We start from the raw sequence: 22971 nt of genomic DNA on the forward strand, positions 1-22971 counted from the left end.
TGATTGTTGCCTCAATCTATTTGGTCAAATTAATTTTGGTATTCAACCAGATAATACCCAAGTATAGTAAAAGCTCGCCAATAAAAAAACTCATGGGATTGAACAAATCTGCATTCCAAAGAATTTCGAAATAATGCCTATTTAAAAAAAAACGTGAAATAATTATCTAGTTTGCCATTTTTTTGTTTTGTGATCAGCAAAGGCATATTCTTTTTTCATTGCTTTTAAGTTGGAAAGATAATTTTGAAAGTAAGAAAGTCGCTAAGAGACTTCGATCATGGAATAGTACCAAAGCATGAGGTATTATTATTATTTCTTCTTTTGACGACATCTATGTTGGCAAGTCTTTTCCTCTGTGATGAATTAAGGATATTATTGTTTATGCAAGGTACTTCATGCTTCTGTTATACGAAATTATGAATAAGAAGCGACTAACATTAATCAATTGCAGTTGTCAGTAATAACTGTTTTCTCCATTGCTTGCTTAAAGATCCTAATTAACCAAGTGCAAGAAAGATGGCATGATAAGCGAAAGAAACGAATTATTACCGAATCATTGCGAGCTAACATATTGGACGCCCTCGATTTTGGAGTGGTCGTAAAATGTGTGGTTATCACTCAAAATTTGTTGCATAGTTAACTTCGTTTAAAATGGTTTTAAATGTTTTCGCAATTATATCTAATGAATGGGACATTCCTTCTCAGTAAACTTATAAATCATTAGGGTTGTTCCGTTACTCGGTTAGCATAGTGGGCAATATCCTTCAAGCGTATATTTTTATCTGATCTAATTAATAATAGTCCAAGTTAAACGATGTGTAATAAACTTTCAGAATTGTTTCGTCTGTACAGAATAGATTGCCAGCAAACACAGGTCAAACTTCAGGACAAAATTTGAATGTCATCGGGAGCCGAAAAAGTTCGCGCGTTGGTTAATGCAATCGTGACGTCACGGCTCATGTTGCCAAAGCTATTTGGCGACCAAGGCACGAGTTCAAATGTCTATCACACCACGTGTTTAACTAAACGAATATTTGAATTTCCTTGAGTTCCTTGGAAATATCCCCGTCAATTATGAAACTTGGTGGCGTAGAAGTAGTGAAAGCGAACCCAAGAAATCTTCCAATCACCTGTAAGCATTCATGCTACCGACGTTTTTGGTGGAAAGAAAAATTTCGTGAGCACTGAAACGTAGTCTTGGAAAATTCAAAGGTAAGTTGGTCTTAGTTACACTATAAGCAGTGCAGTTAAATGCAATAACTCCTGGTATTTGGTGGAAAAGCAGGTTTTCAAAGTTGCAATTTAAGATGTGAGGCACAATATTTTCACTCGGTAGTGTTAGCCCTCCTATCATTTTATAACGCGTTAATTTCTGTCCCCTCCTCTAGCTATCAAAGAAATGAAATTAAAACTTCCATGCCGTCCTATTGAAAATGTATAAACAAGTTTATTTGTTATTATAGGCTACTAGATACAAATGATATTTGCTATTCATGGCCATAAGTTCATTCTATGTGAAATCAACTGATAGTTGAATGTGAATAATCATTTTCCTTCAAGTTTTCATTGACAGCACCATAGAAAGGTATGAAAATATATAAAAATGAATATGTTAAATTGCTCCTTCACTCTGACCTTGGCTGGAGCCATTTTAAACATTGATTAATGAATGTGATTGATCATACGTTACATACACGTTAAAATAGATATTTGTGGCTGTTTCAATATTTGAAATAATGAAATAGCCAGTGAACTGATTAAACTGCCTAATCATCCACAAATACTTGCATATGGAAGCAGGATTGAGGTTATTGCCACGAAGATAATGAAAATGGAATTCATTTAATTGATTGGAAACTTTCTTATTTTTGCCTGCCAGATCTAGCTTGCTTAGAGGCATTTCCAGTTATCCATTGTCATTTGATCAATTCGGCGAAATTATCGGGGACAGTCAAACATGAAAAAGTTTATTGCATTCGCTGGAAATTATTCATGAAAGTGAGGAGTTAGATTTGTCCCGTGATTAAGAATACAGTTGACACGATGGAATGAATGAAATGGCGTTTAAATTTTAAGATGAATGAATTTCAAGAGAGCCAATTCTTAAATAGCTCCCCGCAAATAATATAAAACACCTTGAATGGAGGTAATAAACTGTCCCATGATGGAACGATTTTAAGCAACATCACCTCCAATTAATCTTCCTTATTAAAGAGCCTGCATTAGTTGTGCCTATTTGGCATTGCCAAATTTATTTACATTCCTATGGTAATTAATGCCAATATTAAACTTCTTATAGGCATGTGATCAATTCTTGCATCATGATTAGGAGACAGGAAATCAAGGTCCGATGCGCATTTTCAAGCATGTTTCTCTCCTTTTAATATTTATTCCTATTTTTGAACGCATATAAATGCGTCATGAAGAGGATATATAACATTCTGGAAGGTAGTATGCTAAATTTGCCATGGTTATTTTTGAAAGAGAATTTAGTAACCGAATATTTATTATGATTTAAATGTGCGATTGATAGGTAAGATTCAACCATCCAATTTTGGTTCTTGACTGAAGAGACAGCTTAGATTCGTGGTATGGAGGAAGTAAAGTTGGAACAAGTGAAAGACAAATGACGAGATTGTACTAATGGTCAGAGTTGCTTAGTGAAATGTCAAGGTATGTGGAGGAAAGAAAATGAGGCAGAAGTAAGATTGTGAAGATATTGAGGACTGTGATAAAAAAGGAGAATGAGTGAGGTAGAAAATAGGTTTTGGGCAGAGTGAACATTGTTGGAAAGTGTAATAACCATAGATGGCAAACTGCAGTTTATGCCAGAGGAAGTCCACCATGATATTCAATAGTTTCTGAGGGCCAACCAAAACACCTTCAGCTTATTTGTGAGCTCTCTCTGAAGTTGCTGCTATTGAGCATCATGATCTTTGCCCCTCATGTCCACTAAGTTCTGTATTTTATATAACACATGCTAAGCTTCTAAGATATGTTTTCTGATAGAATCATTTTGATAGCATTCATTGTAATGCTTGTAATCATTGGTATTCTACCAGTGAAGGTTGGTTTGGATGGATACAGCGTATGCAATGATACATTTTTTTTCTTCATAACAATACATTTTGACACTACGTAACCCATTCTTCAATTCTGCATACTTCCTTCCTCCCTTTATTCCATTCGATATGACCATCCTATTCCTAACCCTTCCTTGCTTCCCTCAATCCCAAGTCTTCAACGTCCCACTGCTGATCAAAACACTGAATCCGCCTGTCCTGTCCCCTTTGGAGTCTTCCAACCATCCCCCCTCCTTCCCCACCATGCCTCCCACGTCCTTATTTGTTTTCCTTTCCGTCCACCGCTTAACCTTTTCTACACCCACATTTCAATTATCTCCAATGTATCCCTATCATCCTGTTTCAATGATAATGTTTCCACAAAATTCTTTGCCATATATTCTTACTACTTGACCATTTTGGTCCAGAACCCTTCTGAGATATGTAAACTGTTGAATATTTCTATTTGCGCTTCTCTTTCTCAAATACAGCTTAAAAGTTTCTTTTAAATTTATTCTTATCCCTTACATATTGCACTGATGTTTCAATGCACTTGGCAATGCTTACAACCCCTCAACTGGCTATCAAACTAAAGCTTGGACATCCGCAGCTCTGATTTCATGAATCCTTGCTATCCATTTGGTTTTCTTTTCCTTTTCCATTAGTTTCATTTACAGCCTTCGGATTCTCTTTTTTGATATTTTCCCTCTTTTCTATAGCACCCAGCTCCCTTTCCTCAGTCATGATTTTTTCTAAATTCTACTGACAGTCCTTCCTGTCAATGCTTCCATATGTCATTTCCTAAACATAGTTTCCTTCATAAAGGTAATATGCACCATCTTTAAACCAATTCTTCAATCTGCAGGAATGAATTCCGGAGTCACAAATTGAGGGAGGAATTATGGAAATAACATGTAAAGAATAATGTGTACTTTTATCTCGAATCTATGGAAGACTGGCTTGCTGTTATGCATTCCTGTTTCCGAAGAAAATCACTTCTGCAATGTACGTAAAATCAGATCTTTGGAGGAAGCAGAAACATAAACCCATGACAGCCATCTCAAGCCTGCCACTATCTTCACTTAGTGCACAAAATTGTAGAATCCCCCCCAATAATTATTGATTGATTATTGGCCACTCGGAACTCTTTAGGTACATTTCTGCCAGTTAGAAAGGATTTAGCAAAATAAAAGGGAACTCTTCTTACGAAAGAACTGATTTTACCTCAGAACACCATTTTCAAAGTAATTTCAAATAAACTCGTTTCACAGCTTGAACTCACTCTGTCAGTGGAAATACAATTCTTCAGTTTTGATGAGTAAGTTATTGAGGTCACTGGATAAGTTTTAAAAATTTCTGATGAAGATCCAATGTTAGTGCCTGAAATCCATGAACAAAGAAATATCTTGAATTTTTCTCTTGGTATTTGATTTGGGTCCTGTGTATATTTCTTGTCTAGTGACTGCAACTATTGTTTGTAAATTTTGTTTTTTTATAATACCAAGTGATTTAAAGGTAAATTGGAGTCCCCCTATGCCAGGCCCAATCATTTATCATAGTACGTTCAAAATTTCATTAGAGAAAGTTGTAGAATAATGAGTTTTTGCTGTTATAATTTTATGTGCAATTTACACTCGAGAAATAATGTAATTTTTCTATTTTTGAGAAACTGATCAGAAAGTTCCTTCAAACTCATTCTGCATTAGATTGATACTGAAAGTGGTGCTTTATTAAGTTAAGGGTAATCTCTTAATTGTGATATACAAATGCAAAAGAGGCCTAACTCCCCTTTGGCTCAAAGCATTATTGTTTATTATGGCATGGAGAACTCTATTCTAGTTATCAGTTTAAAAATAATCGACAACCATCTGCGACTTAGTTGTGGAGGTATTTTGATGATAGCACATCATTGTTGGACCATCCGCACATATCCGGAAACTCTTCTGTCGGTCCAAAACCTTTTTCAAGCGTGTGTATCTTAATGCATGTATGAGCTTGAATATTATTTAGCTGTACAGATTCATCATTCACGGAAACTGTTGATTACAGAGTCTGCAGAATGTGAGTGCATAATCTCCCTGATGCTTTAAAGCTTAATAAAATTACACTGAAAATGTAAGATTCTGAACTTTGTAGCATATATCAAGGCTTACATATTTTTGAATACTTCAAGATTTGATTCTTTAAAAATTAAATTATGTATTAAGAAGTACACTAATTGGGTAGATTGTTAAAAATTGATTGTGGTTGCATCATTTGTCATTTTGAAATCAAGTAATATATGTTTGAATTAATTTTTGCCAATTAAAAAATTATTTTAAGAGTATGTCGTAGTTTTTTTCAAGTCAGTTGGATATTTTTTCTCAAAATCTGTCTTTTGAGTCAGCTTTTCAATGCCTGCTGTGAATTTGCCTTTTTTTTGACATTGACAAAGCACATTATAAAAGTAACGGCTGATAAATTCATGAATGCTGTAGTGATTTTGATGATCCACGAAACAACATACAGAGATGTTGACCATTATGGATAAATGAAATGGCATATCCTGAAGCAAGTTGCCTCATCCCTTTCAAGAACATGCTGGTCCTTTTGAAATACAGAACTTCATATTCAGTTGGTTGGTCAAAACTGGCCCCCCTCATTCCCGTATCTGCACTTATTGAAGATGTTTGCAGACTTGGGCATGCCTGAAGGGATGTTGGAACTCGTCGGGGACCTCTACCCCCTACCTGATTCCCCCATCACCTGTACCCCCTGTTGCCAATTTTCTTTACTCTAGCCTTGAATTCTGTACTTCACAGCATTCTGGGCAAGAGAGCCAGGACGACTTTCGCCATGGTCGGGGTATCAATGTGTATGTTTACGTACAAGGACGACAAGGCCATCATCACCAAGAGTGCACCTAACTCCTGGGCACCCTTATCGTATACCCACAGGGGTCCATGTATTTTTGTTTTGTGCCAAATGGCAAGAAACCAATGTGATGAAGTAATATGCACCAGGGAAGCTATATTATCATTTATTCTAAAAGTTTATCCTTATAATGCAGAAGAAGAAACGAGCCCCCAGTGAGTGGTGTGGCACACCCTCGACCTGTTGGCGCCACTCCGTTGCTGCCACTAGTTAACATACCATAGCAAACACAGACAAACAATTATTAGAACAGTGTCTGCCCCTGCTCAGATGATGTTTGTCGTAATGGGCAGGTGCAAGATATTTATTCATTATTGTTGCTTTTATGGAAAAAAGAACAATATGTATTTTAGTATTAAAATATTCCTTTTTAAAAAGAAATTTGATGTTAGATTTATATCCAATTCCACTTAAATTTGTGTGAAAAATGTTGTTCATGTTATTTCTTTTATTTGTACAATTAATTACATAAATTGAGGCTCTTAAGAATGGCCATGTATGCATATCATTAATGAATAACTGATGGTGTAAGAAAATTAGTTTTTGTCATGTTAAGTTCTATTAAAATTAAATGGTCATCAGAACAAAAATTAATAAATATAATCAGAATAAAACATACATGAATGGCAAGCTATACTGAAAATTTAATTATGTTGTAGCAGTCGACATAAATTGCTTTTTTTCTTAAATTGAAGTCACAGAACAGATCTGTAAAAGAATCACCTCAGAATATTGAACAACTTTTCAATCAGTTTATTGAAGTATTAGTTGTTTTTGTTGGACATGATTGATGATGGTTTCTCGTTTCTGAATGCAATTTACTATTCTTCATTTTATGAATGTAGCAATTTAATGGTATGTATAATGATCACCTTTGTTTAATTCACAAGTTTTAGAACAAAACTTAATAGGAATTCAGTTGTATTCCATTGGAATAGAAACTGAGGAGAGTCATTTGGATAAAAACTTAAAATAGGACAGTTCACCTTGGACAAAGGAAACATTTTCAAAAGTATCTAATGTGCTAATTTAATTTGCTTTGACCAAGTCCAGAATGCCATTGATTCAATTGTTCCCAGCTCAACTTTGTGGAAATTCATTTTAATTAAATGAAGAATACAATGTATCTTTCCATTGTCTTGTGACAGTGGAAAGATACATAGTATTCTTCATTTTATCCCATTAATTAGCTCAGCACCTTTTTCTAATGAATAGGATGTTAACCAAAGTACCCAGTCAACCGAAAAGCTAGTTCGAAAAATGAGGGTGATATTCACCTCATTCCATGTCATACACGGCATGTGAACTTCACACATCAGGATATGATGGCCAGTTTCTCATTCTCTGCACAGCCTGTGGTTTCCCTGGAAGACTATCTGGTAGGTGAAATACTGGAAGACTATCTGGTGCCTGAAATGTACAGTTTGGGTAGAGTCGAGGATGCCCAAAGTAAACTGTTTGAACCCATGCCCTCCGGTCTGTAGCCCCACATTCTACTCATTAAGCTGCCATTACCCTATGGTAAGAATACAATATGGTAAGTATACAGGTAGCAAAAACTAGGAAATAGATTTTTGTTACATTGGGAACAAAAGAGAAATAATTTGAAAAATTGGAGGTGTCCTCTTTAATTTAAATCTAGGAGAATTTTAGTCATTCAGATTTCTGATCCACATTGTAGACAAAATATTTTGAGAAATTTCAACTATCAGAGAAGATTGAATTGATTCAAAGAAATAAGGTAGATGCCGCAACGGTAACTTTTGACTGAGTCCGGGAGACTGAGTTAATGGCCATTAAAAGGCCAAATTTTCAAATTGTAAAAATCATTTGCCATAGGACGCCGCCTCGGTGGCTTAATTGGCTAAAGCACTTTGCCAGACATCAAGGTATCCCTTTCAAAGCGAATGATTTTTACACTTTGAAAGTTATGTATTTTGTCAAATTGACAATTCTGTCTATTGTAAAAACATGAAGCACTATATTGAATTTGAACCCTAAGGGATGTTCATTAAAAGATATTAGCTTATTTGTACTAAAGACAGTATTATATATTTGTTATTATACACAATTACTATGAATATTATCAGGCTGTAAGTCATTTCAAACTAATGGCATTATCTACTACTATTTCAAACTAATGGCATTATATTACTTATCTAAGACTAAAATATTTGAAATATTCTAATGGAAAAATAACACTAAAACGGCCTTGAAACAATTTCTGACATGATAGCCTATAATAATTAAATCTTTGACCCCAAAGAATAGGCCAAGTTTAAACTCTTGGATGAACCATCGATTATTATTGCATCAGTAGAACATGTCACCTTTTTCCCAGTTTACAGGAAAACCTTGCATAGTCTATGATCCAACTATATTAATTAGTGTAGGATTATCAATATTTCACGACCTAAGGCTAATGCCATTTTCTCTAAGATCATAGTAGCATTAGAATAGGTTTTTCCATGGATTCGATGAACTGTGGGTAGACTCAAGGGGCAGCTAACTGAATGAAATTTTGATTCCTTGTGTCATCAAGCTTAAGGTAAAATAGGGGTGAATATGAAAAATTAGACATATTTTATGTGTTTAATGCCATACATAGGTCGGATTTTGGTATGATGGCATTTGCTTGAACTTGAGAAGTATTGCAAACTTCCCTTTTCCAGTAAGCAAGCAATGTATTACGTTCTTGCATTTGAGAGCCAGCAAATACTCGGTGTATGGACTAGTCTTAAATTTCCTTAATCATATTGGCCATTTTAGAACTGATGTCATATTCCCTCAGAGTTTTCTTTTGACTTTATTATTCCCCTCCCCAGTTTTTACAGTCTTGTTTTACAATTACATTTGTTCCAGTTATACAGAGTGGGGCAACAAAACTTCCTTTATTCAAATACTAAACTCTGTCAAAAAAGGAAATTATGTCGCAACACCTGTGTTGGAAAAAGTATGGCTCATAAGGCTTATGGAACAAGTATCGTTACTCAACCATATCGGTAGATTCCATGGTAAATAACTTCGGTCAGCAAGGTTAGGTATAGAAAGAGAATGACTTAAATGAAGATGGCTGTGGTACTGGCCTGCTTGACAGTAAGATGGAAAAAGCATGAAAGAAATCAAATAAGACCATGGTGGTAGGCAGCCTTCCTGTAAAACTAGTTAAAGGTTAAGAACAATATGGTAGAAAGAGAATAAATGGAGTAATTCCTGGCATTTATAGCAGAGCAATATGACGGGCAATCTGTCACATGACTCGGTTAATGTACCAAAATAATAAAGGCTACATCCTCTGATAACTACAAAACAATAATTTCCCAAAAAGCTCAAGTAGGTCCATGATCATCAAAAAAGGTGATTTTATTGTCAGTTATCATCAGCAATGCGATAAGGAATGTTCTATAAAGATAGTGTGTTTGGTTAGAAATGAACTCATTACTAGAGAACTGAAGCAACCACAATTAAAAAGCATTAAGGTACCCTGAGATATGAGTTTCTGCTGTTGCAATGAATTACAAATAACTATTTGAGAGAGATTTCAAAGGTGCATATATTTATAAAATTTCGTATTAATATTTTTAATAAGTAAATTAAGAATGATGTCACTGTCTGTTTTCGCCGGGATTGTAGGATTAATTTTCTTTGCAGATGGTGTACTTGGTAACGAAGGAATAGATCATTGAAGAGGTGCATCAACCACAAATCAAAAGCAACGGGCAGCCTTGAAATGTGTGTTTCTGCTGTTGGCATGAATTACAATTAATTCTTTGAGAGAGATTTCAAAGGTGCATATTTTAATAAAATTTGGGATAAATATGTTTCAAGTGATGAGCCTTGTTTGATAGGAATTGCCGACTGATCGACAACTGAAGATTTGAACATTCTGATTAATAAGTAAATTAAGAATGATGTCACTGTCTGTTTTCGCCGGGATTGTAGGATTAATTTTCTTTGCAGATGGTGCACTTGGTAACGAAGGAATAGATCATTGAAGAGGTGCATCAACCACAAATCAAAAGCAACGGGCAGCCTTGAAATGTGTGTTTCTGCTGTTGGCATGAATTACAATTAATTCTTTGAGAGAGATTTCAAAGGTGCATATTTTAATAAAATTTGGGATAAATATGTTTCAAGTGATGAGCCTTGTTTGATAGGAATTGCCGACTGATCGACAACTGAAGATTTGAACATTCTGATTAATAAGTAAATTAAGAATGATGTCACTGTCTGTTTTCGCCGGGATTGTAGGATTAATTTTCTTTGCAGATGGTGCACTTGGTAACGAAGGAATAGATCATTGAAGAGGTGCATCAACCACAAATCAAAAGCAACGGGCAGCCTTGAAATGTGTGTTTCTGCTGTTGGCATGAATTACAATTAATTCTTTGAGAGAGATTTCAAAGGTGCATATTTTAATAAAATTTGGGATAAATATGTTTCAAGTGATGAGCCTTGTTTGATAGGAATTGCCGACTGATCGACAACTGAAGATTTGAACATTCTGATTAATAAGTAAATTAAGAATGATGTCACTGTCTGTTTTCGCCGGGATTGTAGGATTAATTTTCTTTGCAGATGGTGTACTTGGTAACGAAGGAATAGATCATTGAAGAGGTGCATCAACCACAAATCAAAAGCAACGGGCAGCCTTGAAATGTGTGTTTCTGCTGTTGGCATGAATTACAATTAATTCTTTGAGAGAGATTTCAAAGGTGCATATTTTAATAAAATTTGGGATAAATATGTTTCAAGTGATGAGCCTTGTTTGATAGGAATTGCCGACTGATCGACAACTGAAGATTTGAACATTCTGATTAATAAGTAAATTAAGAATGATGTCACTGTCTGTTTTCGCCGGGATTGTAGGATTAATTTTCTTTGCAGATGGTGCACTTGGTAACGAAGGAATAGATCATTGAAGAGGTGCATCAACCACAAATCAAAAGCAACGGGCAGCCTTGAAATGTGTGTTTCTGCTGTTGGCATGAATTACAATTAATTCTTTGAGAGAGATTTCAAAGGTGCATATTTTAATAAAATTTGGGATAAATATGTTTCAAGTGATGAGCCTTGTTTGATAGGAATTGCCGACTGATCGACAACTGAAGATTTGAACATTCTGATTAATAAGTAAATTAAGAATGATGTCACTGTCTGTTTTCGCCGGGATTGTAGGATTAATTTTCTTTGCAGATGGTGCACTTGGTAACGAAGGAATAGATCATTGAAGAGGTGCATCAACCACAAATCAAAAGCAACGGGCAGCCTTGAAATGTGTGTTTCTGCTGTTGGCATGAATTACAATTAATTCTTTGAGAGAGATTTCAAAGGTGCATATTTTAATAAAATTTGGGATAAATATGTTTCAAGTGATGAGCCTTGTTTGATAGGAATTGCCGACTGATCGACAACTGAAGATTTGAACATTCTGATTAATAAGTAAATTAAGAATGATGTCACTGTCTGTTTTCGCCGGGATTGTAGGATTAATTTTCTTTGCAGATGGTGCACTTGGTAACGAAGGAATAGATCATTGAAGAGGTGCATCAACCACAAATCAAAAGCAACGGGCAGCCTTGAAATGTGTGTTTCTGCTGTTGGCATGAATTACAATTAATTCTTTGAGAGAGATTTCAAAGGTGCATATTTTAATAAAATTTGGGATAAATATGTTTCAAGTGATGAGCCTTGTTTGATAGGAATTGCCGACTGATCGACAACTGAAGATTTGAACATTCTGATTAATAAGTAAATTAAGAATGATGTCACTGTCTGTTTTCGCCGGGATTGTAGGATTAATTTTCTTTGCAGATGGTGCACTTGGTAACGAAGGAATAGATCATTGAAGAGGTGCATCAACCACAAATCAAAAGCAACGGGCAGCCTTGAAATGTGTGTTTCTGCTGTTGGCATGAATTACAATTAATTCTTTGAGAGAGATTTCAAAGGTGCATATTTTAATAAAATTTGGGATAAATATGTTTCAAGTGATGAGCCTTGTTTGATAGGAATTGCCGACTGATCGACAACTGAAGATTTGAACATTCTGATTAATAAGTAAATTAAGAATGATGTCACTGTCTGTTTTCGCCGGGATTGTAGGATTAATTTTCTTTGCAGATGGTGTACTTGGTAACGAAGGAATAGATCATTGAAGAGGTGCATCAACCACAAATCAAAAGCAACGGGCAGCCTTGAAATGTGTGTTTCTGCTTTTGGCATGAATTACAATTAATTCTTTGAGAGAGATTTCAAAGGTGCATATTTTAATAAAATTTGGGATAAATATGTTTCAAGTGATGAGCCTTGTTTGATAGGAATTGCCGACTGATCGACAACTGAAGATTTGAACATTCTGATTAATAAGTAAATTAAGAATGATGTCACTGTCTGTTTTCGCCGGGATTGTAGGATTAATTTTCTTTGCAGATGGTGCACTTGGTAACGAAGGAATAGATCATTGAAGAGGTGCATCAACCACAAATCAAAAGCAACGGGCAGCCTTGAAATGTGTGTTTCTGCTGTTGGCATGAATTACAATTAATTCTTTGAGAGAGATTTCAAAGGTGCATATTTTAATAAAATTTGGGATAAATATGTTTCAAGTGATGAGCCTTGTTTGATAGGAATTGCCGACTGATCGACAACTGAAGATTTGAACATTCTGATTAATAAGTAAATTAAGAATGATGTCACTGTCTGTTTTCGCCGGGATTGTAGGATTAATTTTCTTTGCAGATGGTGCACTTGGTAACGAAGGAATAGATCATTGAAGAGGTGCATCAACCACAAATCAAAAGCAACGGGCAGCCTTGAAATGTGTGTTTCTGCTGTTGGCATGAATTACAATTAATTCTTTGAGAGAGATTTCAAAGGTGCATATTTTAATAAAATTTGGGATAAATATGTTTCAAGTGATGAGCCTTGTTTGATAGGAATTGCCGACTGATCGACAACTGAAGATTTGAACATTCTGATTAATAAGTAAATTAAGAATGATGTCACTGTCTGTTTTCGCCGGGATTGTAGGATTAATTTTCTTTGCAGATGGTGCACTTGGTAACGAAGGAATAGATCATTGAAGAGGTGCATCAACCACAAATCAAAAGCAACGGGCAGCCTTGAAATGTGTGTTTCTGCTGTTGGCATGAATTACAATTAATTCTTTGAGAGAGATTTCAAAGGTGCATATTTTAATAAAATTTGGGATAAATATGTTTCAAGTGATGAGCCTTGTTTGATAGGAATTGCCGACTGATCGACAACTGAAGATTTGAACATTCTGATTAATAAGTAAATTAAGAATGATGTCACTGTCTGTTTTCGCCGGGATTGTAGGATTAATTTTCTTTGCAGATGGTGCACTTGGTAACGAAGGAATAGATCATTGAAGAGGTGCATCAACCACAAATCAAAAGCAACGGGCAGCCTTGAAATGTGTGTTTCTGCTGTTGGCATGAATTACAATTAATTCTTTGAGAGAGATTTCAAAGGTGCATATTTTAATAAAATTTGGGATAAATATGTTTCAAGTGATGAGCCTTGTTTGATAGGAATTGCCGACTGATCGACAACTGAAGATTTGAACATTCTGATTAATAAGTAAATTAAGAATGATGTCACTGTCTGTTTTCGCCGGGATTGTAGGATTAATTTTCTTTGCAGATGGTGCACTTGGTAACGAAGGAATAGATCATTGAAGAGGTGCATCAACCACAAATCAAAAGCAACGGGCAGCCTTGAAATGTGTGTTTCTGCTGTTGGCATGAATTACAATTAATTCTTTGAGAGAGATTTCAAAGGTGCATATTTTAATAAAATTTGGGATAAATATGTTTCAAGTGATGAGCCTTGTTTGATAGGAATTGCCGACTGATCGACAACTGAAGATTTGAACATTCTGATTAATAAGTAAATTAAGAATGATGTCACTGTCTGTTTTCGCCGGGATTGTAGGATTAATTTTCTTTGCAGGTAGTGCTATCCATTGGATTGAAAATCAATCTGAGAATGTTGGATCTTCGATTATTCAGATGCAACCTTGAGGTTGCGTAAATGTCTTATTTGTTCAAAATTATTGGATAAACATTTGTCAATTGATTACCATGGTTGATGAAATTTAATTGATAGACTATTGTAGATTTAGTAATACCTATTTTGGCGAAATAATGGGATAGGCATTTTTTGTTTGGTTGTTAATTATCTCAGTATCAATTCACTTGGTCATTCATTCATTTTGTCTAAAACCAATATAGGTCCTCATAATTAAGGTTAGCCTTCTTTGAGTGATTTAGTTCATAATATTTGAAATTATTTTATCAAAATAATGAACCTGGTATGATGGGGACCTCCAATTGATTAGTAGTGAAGGATTATTGTTTCTCTCTCCAAACACACCAGAGTAAGGATGCTTTCTGATTTTATATATTTAGTGGAAACTGTGTTCTTGCTGGTGGAAAACTTTTAATGCAAGCAGTTTTTATTTTATATCTGCGTATGAGATAATGTTGCCTATTTAAGGTACCTCCCAATTCACGCTACCCTATTTAAAATGTTGGTAAAGCTTGCCAAGTGAAGATACGTGAATGACCTTACTGTAAATATATTCTTTCTGTTTAAATAAAAGAATGAAAGCCTACCTTCTTAGTATCAGTTGATAAAAGAATATTCAGCTAGTTCTTCTGTAGAAACTGAAATGCCATGTTGCTCGCAGTTGGAAAATTATCCTGCTGTCTTCAGGAACCCTTCAAATCATGATTTATATTAATGGAATTAACTCAATTCACTGTATGGATTTGAGGTAAACAATCATTAATTTCTTCACTGTATTTACTTGGATGTATGCATTAGTTAACCTCACTAGGCTATTGTTTTGATTTTTTTTAAAATCTATTCTTAAACATTCTGAGTGGAAATTGCTTGGTATAGAATTGATTGTTTGGATGATTGTTCAATAAATTTTGTTAAGGCTATATAGAGAGTAATGTATCCTGGGTCACCGTTTTGCCTTCCGCTTTGTTACCTGTGATTAATTCAGATCAATATTAATGTCTATTTTTGTTGTTTACACTGCCACCATCTCCAGATCAAATATGATGTAATTCTTTAGTGGCACAGTCATCTATTGAGAAAATGCAGCCCCGGGTTGCCAGCATTCTGGGGTACTTTTTTGGGAGGGCAATGGCTAATGGGAATCACTTCATCACGCCATCACTTCAAGTTTGGTGATATTAGGATGTGGAGGAAGGTTTGCCTGCTCTTAGCTTTGTGAGGACACCTCAAAAGCTTGCCAGAAGGCCCGGATCCATGGAATTTGATCTTTTCCTGTTAGCACATCACATAAAGGTGCTGGAATTGTAGCAGTAATCGGGAGGGAACTCCAATAGAAATTTATCATTACCTGAAATCGTTGGAGTCCTTCAAATGTCTTTGGTAAGGGGTAATTGGTTATGGCAATCCCCTTGTTAGGCAATGTCGCAAAACCTCATCGTGACTCATTATATCCCAGGAAAACTAACTCTGGCTGCAGGGAAATGCACTTGAATGGGGTGATCACAATCCTGTGTTGCCTGAGACCATAACACAGCACAGAAGCACCCAGTTGAGGTGTGATTCATCCTCCTCTTCAGAAGATGGTGGCACCAAAATGTTGTCACCTTACTTGAAGCAGAATTCCAATTCCCCGCGGTCTCTCTTCCATAAAGCATGAAAACTTTTAGGTGGCATTCTGTACCTCGGACATGAATGGGAACTCATACAAAGGGTATTTGTGATGACTGTTTTCAGGATGCCCTCTGGTTTGATTGGAATCTGGTTGTACACTTGCAAGATATCTATTTGCAGAAAACGTGCACTTCCTGAGTATAGTCTGAATGGGTGAAATCCTGGATACACGAGGGATTTTTAAGCTACTATCTGTGCATTGAGAGAATGATAGCTACTATGAAGACATAACTTCCCTTTTTGTCACTGAGTGGAGGGGGGTGACCAGTAATTATCACTAGAGCATGCAACATCTAAACACAGCATAGCCTCGAATTCCCACATCACCAAACTGAGTGTATTGCATGGGGGCAATCATTGCATGCTGCTGGACCTGGGTTCCTGTAGCAGCTTCCGTTTTCTAATTTCAAAAGTGAGTCCCTGGTTGCAGGCTTTCACCCCTTATATGTGCCACCAACATGATCACTATGTGCGTAAGTCAGGGTATGGCCTGGGAAGTCCCATTTGCTAGGTAGGTGTTTGTTGGAATCCAGTGCAAGTCCCTGTGTGTTCATGTTCTCTATTTTTATATCAATGTTCTTTTCTGTCCAAATGTTGTTACACTGACATGCAATCCTTTGGTCTTTGGATATAGAATAGAGAGCTAATGTGGAGTCAACATTAGTTTAGACTTCAACATTTAACAATTTTCAGTCGCAAAGCAATTGTAATGTAATTTTAAATAACCCTTGTAGAGCTGTATTGATTGGCCATCGATGGGGGATCTCGATGCATTGCTGGATGCCCTATTCCTGTATGACTACACGCTTGGAGAACACTTCTGATTGTATGAGATTCAACCAACAACTGTTACTCCCTTCAACTATGCACAGCCTGTTTATTGTTGCTATTTTAACAGCTGCCACCCATCACACATTAAATATCTCATGTCAGTCGGTGAGCTCTGTCTCTGCAATAACACCCCTACCAGTATACGCGGACCCCCTACACAATTAACTAAATAACATAAATGGGTAACCCTGAAAATCTACTCTACAACAAAATTCTCCGACCTATCGCAATACACTTCTCAAAACAAACTGCCCAGAATACCCTTATCTCATCATCATATGTATTGTTTAGTTTTGATCCGCATCTGATGTAATTCAATTTATTCATTCACCATAAGCATAGAATTATGCATGGCTTTGTCAATACATGTTTTACACTTCATATCAATAAAAGACGTTATGCAAAATATCAAAACAATATGAAAAATACATACAATTTTCTTGGGATTAACACATTCCAATTATGCATTTCAAATGGTATGTATTAGAAAATCATCTACACTATAGAATAATTTACATGAAAGTAGTTTTTTCACGGCACACTTGAATTTAAAGGAACTTTTGATATTTTTAATAAAAGCAGGCAATTTATTGTACGTAAGTATTCCCTGATGATCTATCCCTTTAATCGTTTTATTTACTCTGTGCTGACTTACATGGAATGCATTTTGGCTTCTCGTATTATGACTATGAAGGTCACAATTTTTAATCCAGATCATCCCACCCAATGGCCTAGTTCCAAACATCCAATGAAGGTGAGGCCAGTACAAAAGGAGCAAAGAAGCGACAATTAGTAAAGACCAAACCAAATCTGCTAACATATTTGAAGGACTATAATAACTTAAATAAATGTGAAATAACTTGCAGACTAAGTGCACTACGTTATCTTTTCGACGTACTTAGGTGACTAAAATAATTTTCTTAAAGCTAAACACTTTTGGGGTCCTTACGTTGTCATGACGACGTAGAAGTTTTCACGTTGGAAACTAGAAAAATTATGTACAGCCGCATATTCAAGGGAATATGAGAATTCTTTTTGTGAAAGCAGTTCCACATCAAATTTCACTCGGCCTGCCGAATGTAATTAATCCAGGAAATCATACATCGAGTTAGCGCCAAGTCGCAGCGCCAAAACATAAGGAACGAACAATTTTAACTGACGCGAACAGCGTTAAGAGGCGCAGCGCATTTATTTACATGTCAAAGAAGGAATTCAAAAACATGAATTCGGCCACCAAGGTAACGATAGCAATCTCAAATCCTATTTAATGCTAATTGTGATATATGTGTTTTAATTTGAGTTAAATCTCATGGAGTCATATTAACGGCAAGCTCGATTTGTTATTCAAGGTTGGAGAGATATTTACTGCCGCTGGGGCTGCTTTCAACAAACTTGGTGAGCTGACAATGCAGCTTCATCCATCTGCTGATTCACCGGCTGGGTAAATTGCTTTGCCAAAACTTATTGGCTACTTCCTATGATACAAACTAAGTACCATCCCGACTTTATTTTGTAATTTCCAATTTGTCTATCTTCTCTGCAGTAAATGGACTGATGAAGAAATTGAGATGTTTCTCATGGCAATAAAAACGTTTGGAGAGGATATGAACAAAATTAGTGAGCGCATCAAGGACAGAACGGTGTAAGTCACATAGTCAATTTCTTCATCAGTTTTGACTGTAATTTTTGTTTAAAATTTTATTATTGTATGAAGCGTGCAAGCGGGCCCGCTACTCACGTAATGACATATTCAAGTGAGCCAACATTTTGGTAGTGTTTTTCGCTGCCAAAACTTTATATTGAAGTCCCAAATTAGATTGCATCAGGGATTATGAAACAACATTACACAGGTTGTAAGAATGGCTGGAAATTCGGTGAATATTACCATAAAGGAGCAGAAAATTCGCACGTTTGCTCCAACATGTGACCTCTCAATGTTAAGTTAAGACAGCAGTTAATGAAAGTATTGTTTTCATTTTTAAAGATTTTTTCTGAACATAATATTAATACTGAGAGATGTTAAACAATGACCGCAGTCCCTTGAACGACCATTTGCTTTGTCATCTCCAGTTCTGAATCTCAGTTCACCTTCTTTCATCCTTCATCTCTCTCGCCATTTCTTCCAGCTTAGGATATCTGGCCATGTCATTTTTTTATCTGAAACCCTTACCATTCCATTGTGCCACCCGATTCGCTCGCATTATTTATTTGAGGTTTTTAGACTTATAATCCACGCATGTATTTCGCACATCCAATCCACGTATGTGTTTCGCGCTGTTCTAATTCATTTCCCCAAATTTAATTATTTTTCAGTTTGGAAATTAAAAAGAGATACAATCGAGTTCTCTGGCCATACTAGTTTATCACCAGCTCTGGGATATGGTCCAAAGTTTCTTTTACAAAGAACGGTTTCTATTTTAGGATGATATTATTTTTCCAATGGCTTTGTTTGCATTTATTTCCTACCGTGTTCATTGTGTTAGTATCTCAATATGGTAATCTTGGACTCAAGTTATCCGTCAATACTCTGGATTCCACATTTGGATCAGCTGCCTGATTTAATCAATTCTTGTGAACTATTCATGTTACCTGAGCTGTTTTGCTCCCTTAATAACTTGGGTATTGTGTCTTTTATGTATGATCCCTCTATTTCTTTTTCTGTATGTTTGTTCCTTTCCTCATATCATCTTGGTACATCCTTCTCTCTTCCCATGTACAAAATCTGTATGCCCCCTCCCCCCTCGTTAATATTCCTTATCTCTGCTGCAATCCATGTTTGCCTATTTTTTCCTTGTTTCAGTCTTTTATTTTTCACACTTATTATTTCCTCTGCAATTGCTAGAGTAGTTTGATAAGTCAGAGCTGTGGTTAGCACTTGTTTGAGTGGAGCAAGTTGAGTTTTTACTAATAGATGGACGAAAAAGAATGTATTGTGTGGCCAAACATTGTTTTGTGAAGGGCAAATATCCTTGGGAGACTGTTGGGAACTCTATTAGCATTCTCTATTTTAACCTTCAATTTTAATGATTTATATAAAAACATGGTTTTCAACCTCAAAGTCAGTTTGATAGGTGAGGGTAGAGCTCACCTAGTTCTAAGCCCAATAGAATGTGCAATTTACACACCTCTGGGGAAGGGGGTCAGTTCTACTTCTACTACCCACTGCCTCTGGTTTCCCATGGAGATAGGGTGCCTGAAAAATCACACAACTCGGGTGAGGTGGATTAAAAATCTTCAAGGTGGCCATGTGAGCACAAGTCTCACTGTATGTTCTCGTTGCCATGTTGTGGACACTACTCCAGAAATCATTGACAAAATCTGTGGCATTGGTGATGGATGATGCAGGAGTGAAGGTGCTGCTGTAGGCCTCTCGAGTGAATGGATTCATAATATTTTGCGCCAACATTTGGTCATGAGAAAGTTATCCACAAAATGGGTACTGCCATTGCTCACAGTTGGCCAATCAATGAAATCAAGTGGCTCATTCCAAGGCTGCTAGTAGCTGTTTCAGCAAACTCTGCAGGACTTAAGGCATTGTTTCTTCATCCCAAAACAGGGACACATCAGTTCATGTCTAAAACCGAGGAACTGTGTGAGCAGCAGGGGGCAGCCAACGAGGCGTTGGCACCAAAGAAGGCAAAGGTTGTTCCTTCTGCTAGGGAAATTGTGGTGACTGGTTTTTGGGATTGACAAGTAATCCTCAGTGACTGTTTGGAAAAGGGTCCAATCTATTATATGTATACTATGCACCATTATTAGGCCATTTTATGACTGAGCTTCCAAGAAATGTTCACGGTTGCCTCACAAAACAGTTCTTTTTTGTCCCTGCAACATACTCGCTCACTTCTCAGCTGTTGGCCCCAAAATTGAAGGGATTTTTGATTCCAACTCGTTCCCCTTCCCCCATATTCTCCAGTTTTGGCTCCCTCAGACTACTGCCTGTTCTTCATGGCGAAGAAATGCCTGGGGAGGAGAAAGTGGTAATTGTGGAAAAAAATGCCTATTTTGTCGAGATTCTCATTATTTGAAAGGGATCTACAAACTGAAGTAGCAGCAAATGAAATTGATGAACAAAAAAGGACTATGTTGAAAGATGAAAATGGTTTATTTAAAAAAATTAAGTGCTATTCATTTATGCTTTGAAGGAGCAAGCCACGGATCATCATTACACTATTATTATTTCTTAAGTTTCTTTGTTCTGTCTACTGTTTTATTCTGAACGCCCTAACTTAGAATGTTGTCAATTAATTTCCCCAATACCTTTTTTCTCCATTGAAAGCTTCCAAATTGCACTTTCTCACCTTCCTTTCCATGTTAGTTCCTTTGAATACCTATTTATGTGCATTTCATAATCATTAGTTGGCCATTTTTTTTAAACTCTTTCATTTCTTTGGTAACCTTTTGGCAAAGAAAGTGAAAAGTTTGAATTTTAAATTGAAGGGTGTGGATACTAGTGTATGTGCGTTCAGATGTTTCTGTGGTGTGGATTTGATGGGCACTGTGTTTCTCAGGTTTTCACCACATTGGTTGAGTACGTCTACCACTGCTCTGGTTTTCATTGTGCGGATTATTAGCTGTATCATTAAAGTGACCGGTAATTAAGGTCATTTGTACCATTAGGGATAGGTGGGTCATTTGTTTGGAGTTTTCAGGGAATGGAGAAAGGGTGGAAAGAAACCTGGCGTTGCCATTTGCCTGCTCTTAATGATAGGAGCCAAGGGGTCCACATTTTAACGTCCCTTCCGATGTGCATGCAATGAAAACCTGAGAATCATATTGAGTCAATATTAATGCGTGCAAAATGCACCTAATGACGTTCTACTAGAGTTACATTAAATGTTTCAGGACCCAAATAAGGACGACTCTTAAGAAGAAGGCGTTTGAAGATGCCGGGCTTCCAGTTAAGAACATAACCCAGGCCACATCGAGTGGCGGAGTGATGGGAGGAAGTGGGTCTGGTGGAGCCGGTCGAGATGCAGGCGGCAACGTTTTGGCACAGCTGGCGGTGCAAGCCCAGGAGGCTCATGCTGCCCTTGCTCAGGTGTCTGTGCAAGCTAAGCAGTCCAGTGCTGCTCAGGCTCAGCAAGGGATGATGGGGAAGTCTGCTGCGGAAGTGACGCTGAACATGCTCAATGCCCCTGAATCAGAAGTGGATGTTGAAGGCCTCCACGAGGATGTTAAACTTCAGTTTGACGGTGCAACAGAGGAAGTTACTTCTTAGTCATAGGAATTAAAAAATTTTCAGTGATTAGCTTCATCCTCACCGAGTGTTGAACACATGCCGATGGCTGCTGATTCCTGATGTGCCCTTAATTATGTGTGTAATAATTTTGCTTTTGATGGTAATTGGAGACCATTGTGCACTACCCTCTTTTACTGTTGTGAATGGATATTTAGTCCTGCAAATTTAATAAAAAAATTTCATCAAAGTTAAGCTGTGTGTATGTTGTTATATTACATTGTAACCACTGATGCACAAGGCAATGCATATTTGTCTGAATGAAAGGATACAATGCCTATTCCACAAAATTGTATGGCATTTGTGTAGCTATCTGCCAAAATGTGTGCCAGCCATGGCTCCCTACCCCAGATTTTTGGTGCTTATATAAATTTTAGATACTACGTTAGGTTTTATTTTGTCAACCCTCTGATTTAAGTTTCCGCCTATATAAACAGGGAGAAAATGATATCTCGGAAGTAACTGTGGTGAGGCAGTAATGGCATGATAATGTTTAATGAGCTTCAGGCAAAAGACAGCTTCACTTGCTGTCTTTTGTCACCTCTGGATTTCAAACTGATGGCACTAATGTATAACCCATTTTAAGGCGGACGTACAAGTCTGCATACTTGTATGTACATGATGCTTAGTCATTTTGGCTAATAATGGACCAAGAAGTCGGCAGAGTGTTGTGTAGAAGTGGACAGGATTTTGGACAACCATAATTTTTTGTTAGGCTTTTGAATTTCCTGGGAACTTCTGTTCAATGTGTTACTCAATTTGGTCTGAAGGATGATCAGTCTGTATAAGCAACCTATTATAGAGTCATAGTATCTATTAGAGGCAAAAATATTTATGCATCCTGAAATAGTAGAAATATGATTCATTTTTGTACCTTACAAGCATTTATCTCTCGGTAGGAATTGGGCGGAAAGGAGATATTCTGATGAGATTTCATTATATGCCATAAACACTTTTACTGTGCATTTTGATTCCATGGAATGTGTTCTCTAAAAGTATTCAGGCCGCACTCCCGGCACTGATAAGTACTTATGAGGGAGGTCTGAAAAAGTTGTCAGCCTTGCCTATAGATGGCATCCGCAAGCCAGTACATCCAACAGCTCACCGTGGGCAGTTGTTTGAATAAGGTGCGGTGTGTGTGCTGTTAGAAATTGAAAGAATCATGTATCGTGCAGTGATAAAATTCTTTGCAGAAGGTTT

General features: G+C 36.6%; 1 protein-coding gene and 1 long non-coding RNA gene across 3 annotated transcripts; both read left to right on the forward strand.

Moving 5' to 3' along the window:
* The first annotated feature begins 9630 nt into the window (after window positions 1–9630).
* On the forward strand, window positions 9631–14616 carry LOC139698456 (uncharacterized). Its single transcript, XR_011702943.1, has 13 exons — window positions 9631–9763; window positions 9936–10072; window positions 10245–10381; window positions 10554–10690; window positions 10863–10999; window positions 11172–11308; window positions 11481–11617; window positions 11790–11926; window positions 12408–12544; window positions 12717–12853; window positions 13026–13162; window positions 13335–13471; window positions 13644–14616. It is a non-coding gene; the product is annotated as an uncharacterized lncRNA (long non-coding RNA).
* A 3034-nt stretch (window positions 14617–17650) lies between these two features.
* Window positions 17651–21966, forward strand: LOC139698455 (BPTF-associated chromatin complex component 1). Of its 2 annotated transcripts, XM_071597336.1 has the most exons (4): window positions 17652–17770; window positions 17882–17973; window positions 18076–18174; window positions 21378–21966. In XM_071597336.1, the coding sequence occupies exons 1-4, from the start codon at window positions 17729–17731 to the stop codon at window positions 21751–21753; spliced, it is 609 nt and encodes a 202-aa protein (XP_071453437.1). In that variant the 5' UTR covers window positions 17652–17728; the 3' UTR covers window positions 21754–21966. The 2 variants fall into 2 exon arrangements, with proteins under 2 accessions (XP_071453439.1, XP_071453437.1); XM_071597338.1 differs by lacking the exon at window positions 18076–18174 and having other exon boundaries at window positions 17651–17770.
* The last annotated feature ends 1005 nt before the right edge of the window (window positions 21967–22971 follow it).

The sequence above is a fragment of the Hetaerina americana genome, unplaced genomic scaffold, assembly GCF_022747635.1.
Source record: "Hetaerina americana unplaced genomic scaffold, ioHetAmer1.1.p SCAF_86, whole genome shotgun sequence".
NCBI classification, from domain to species: Eukaryota; Metazoa; Arthropoda; class Insecta; order Odonata; family Calopterygidae; genus Hetaerina; species Hetaerina americana.